This window comes from Apis dorsata, unplaced genomic scaffold (assembly GCF_000469605.1).
Source record: "Apis dorsata unplaced genomic scaffold, Apis dorsata 1.3 scaffold_191, whole genome shotgun sequence".
Classification (NCBI taxonomy): Eukaryota; Metazoa; Arthropoda; class Insecta; order Hymenoptera; family Apidae; genus Apis; species Apis dorsata.
Window position 1 is genome coordinate 2,366 of NW_006263476.1, and position 3,214 is coordinate 5,579.

General features: G+C 48.6%; 1 protein-coding gene across 1 annotated transcript in view; it reads left to right on the top strand.

The window, feature by feature from the left end:
- Position 1: 1 nt before the first annotated feature.
- LOC102675039 (mushroom body large-type Kenyon cell-specific protein 1-like) overlaps positions 2–3,214 on the top strand; it is a gene marked incomplete at its 5' end in the record, with an annotated part of 10,899 nt that continues 7,686 nt past the window's right edge. Inside the window, 3 exon segments of the mRNA XM_031509880.1 lie at positions 2–289; positions 1,046–1,285; positions 1,599–1,678. Coding sequence (XP_031365740.1) covers positions 2–289; positions 1,046–1,285; positions 1,599–1,678 — 608 coding nt within the window.

Sequence of the window (3,214 nt, forward strand, 5' to 3'; positions counted from 1 at the left end):
GACACCGGTGACGCAAGGGTTGTTGAGAGTGAAGAAGGAGGAGGAGTTGCAAGAAGCGCCGAGTTCTGGAGGCGGTCCAACGATATTGACGACACACGGTTTGGATTCGGACGGGATCAGGTCAGGGTTGCCGTGTCGGGAGGTTGAAGCGGCCGCTACTAGGAACGTGGTAGCGCCGTTTCTGATCGGGAGCCGACGCACCAGCCCACCGCCCGAAGACTGGAAGCCGCTAGACAAGTGTTACTTTTGCCTGGACGGCAAGCTCCCCCACGATGATCAACCACCTCTCGTAAGTACGATTCTCGAGCTAGCAGCGGGCCTAAGGCTGAGAAAACGGGTCTTGGTCGCATCATGGTGACGTTGATCGTCACTGGACAGTAGATTTATAGGATTTATACGAGGAGAGCGAGAGAGAGAGAGGAAAAAAAGGAAAAAAAGTAGACGGAGAATAAATTCGCTCGAGGATCAATCAACTCGTCACCGTGACTCGGATGTCACCATGACGCGATTCGCAATCGCGTGTGTATATGTAAACTGCATTAGTAGCAACGCGGTGGTAATTCTTCAGAGCGCATAATTAATCGCGCGCGGGACGGAAAGGACAAACGCGCGGTTGTGTAACGGCGTGTAGACGATCGGCACCTCCCCGTTCGGCTTTTCGCACCACCGCCACCGCGCCGCGCCGGGAAACGGTTCAATTTTTGATTATTCCCGCGCCAAAGTACTTCTCGCCTTTTCCGCGTCCATTCCGTGGCTTTGATCGCTTTGACACCGCCGGTCGCCCTTATAAAAGTTTCACGAAGGTGGCGGCCGCCCCGCGTACCATCACGCCTCGCCGCGTATCTCGCCGCGAGAAGCGAATTTGATCAGGATTCGATTTAGCCGCCCTCCTCGCCTCGCCCTCGAGGGGGGCACGCTCCTTTTTCCACGATCGTTTCTTCTTCCCTCCCACGCCGGTGGTAATCAGTTCCTTTCCGTGTGTGTTTCGTCGACCAATGAGACGAGCCGGACGAACATATAACATGTTCGATGTCGCGTCCTGCAGAGCCCGCAGAGCGACAGTAGCAGCAGCTCGCGATCGGCCGAATCACCGATGTCGGTCCAGGTGGACCCGATGGCGGCATCCGTGGTCGCCGCGGCTCTCACCGGTACCTACCCCACCTTACTGCCTCAGTGGTGTCTGCCACCAAGGGAGGCGCCTCTCGTTGGGGTGCAGCCTCATCAGGACAGTGCAACGCCAGCCGACCAACCTCTCGACCTCTCGGCCAAACCCAAAAATTCTCAGGTACGTGCGCTCCTTCTGGCGTGGGTAGATTCGCTTCCTTCTTTCCTTAACGTCGATACACGCGAACAGAGAGAGAGAGAGAGAGAGAAAGAGAGAGAGAGTCATCGACCTAATGCATACTAGTCGTCTTCTCACATTTACCTTTACGTTTACGTTCACATTTACACATTTACGTTTACGTTTATTTTTATACGTATATATATATATATATATGTATGTATGTATGTATATATATACGCTATATTATTTTTTACTTATTCACGCGAGAATACGGGATATCAGTTAGGTGATACGTGTACGCTTTCTGTCGCAGAATAACAACATATCTCTATTGGAACAACAGAAAATACCTCTGAGGATGACAGCAGGTATCGATCCCAAGAGTATCTTTAAGTAAGTAGTCCTTCTTTCTTTTCCATCGATTCGATGCGAATCGAACCAACGTTCGATTTTCTCGCGTTCTCGCCATGCACCGACTGAAAGAGAAAGAGAGAGAGAGAGAGAGAGGAGGAAAGAAAACGATATCAGACGCTCTCCCGACGATGATTTTCATTCGTTTCGTCGTCGAAAAAAAAAAAAAAGAAAAGTAGAAAATAAAAAAGAGAGAGAGAGGGAAAGAAAGAGGAAAAAAAAAAAATAAAAGAAATTCGTCATCATCGTTGGATGATACAGTCCGGTAACCGGAACGAGAAGAAGCGCAGCTCGTCGATTCGTAGCGGTGTGTTATCACGCGGCTCGTTTTACACCTCGTAGCGAAACGAAGCTACCTTCCTACCTACCTACCTCTGATATATAGGTATTTGCATTCCGCGCGAGCAAAGGAAAGTGTTGATCGCATTCCGTGCTGCGTATTCAAAAGGATCGAGAATAGATTCGCGCGTTCGAGCGACGATTCAAACGGACAAACGCGCTTTCGACTCGTTTCGAGGGTGATTTCGTGCTTCTCGATTCTATTAATCGGCTATCGTTAACCCTCCTACATCCTCAGACCTCGATTCCTGCTCCTCCTCAAAAGAGTTGGATCACTTTTATATCGTATCGCGCGTCGTTCGCGCGTACACTGACGCAGAAGTTGCGTCATTATAAATAGGATTCGCGGTGCACGTTTCGAATCCTGTATAGCAGAGGCGGCGTATTTCGAACCGGTAATTAAAAAGTCCCTCCCTCTCCCTCCTACCTACGTTGTTTGCTTATTCGGAAAATTTTCCCTCGAGCATCCCGAGTCCCTCCCCCCTCCCTCTCCGTCGCTCGTTACGAAAATTTCCACCAAAGTCCGTTACATTTTTTTTCGTCGGTTTCGAGTCTAGGCGGGGAACAACGCGGTGGCCGCGTCGAGGCGTACCGCCTCGCGTTATCCGCCCGTTAATCTCTTCAATAAAATTTGCGTGTCGGTAAAATTATCGCGCTCCCGTTCCACGTTTATCCGCGTTACTAACGAAAAAAAAAAAAAAAAAAAAAAAAAAAAAAAAAAAAAAAAAAAAAAAAAAAAAAAAAAAAAAAAAAAAGAAGAAAAGAAAAGCCGACCGCGTCCTCGGCAATATTCTTGGTTCTTGGATTATTCGATTTCGTTGCCTCGAAACGCCGTGTCTATCTCTAAAAATCGTAATCCGTTCCATAGGGTAACTCGAAAATTGCGAGGAGAAACTTGGCCGCTCGGCCGCGAATCGGGCGTGAAAGTTAATCGAAGATCGGAGCGGGAAAAGAAATCGAAAGATTTCGGCTCGGTTGAAAAAATATTCGTGTTAAATAATGATAAATTGAAACGAAATCAGACCGTTTCGACGAGAAACGGCAAAGTTTTCGCTCGGCGAGTTCAACGTTTCCTAACCCGAAATAAATTAAGTCGTAAATCCCGATAGCGGTTCTCTAATGTCGAGGAGGTTGGCGAAAAATAAATAATACAGAGGGGGGGGAATGGGGAGGGAGGGA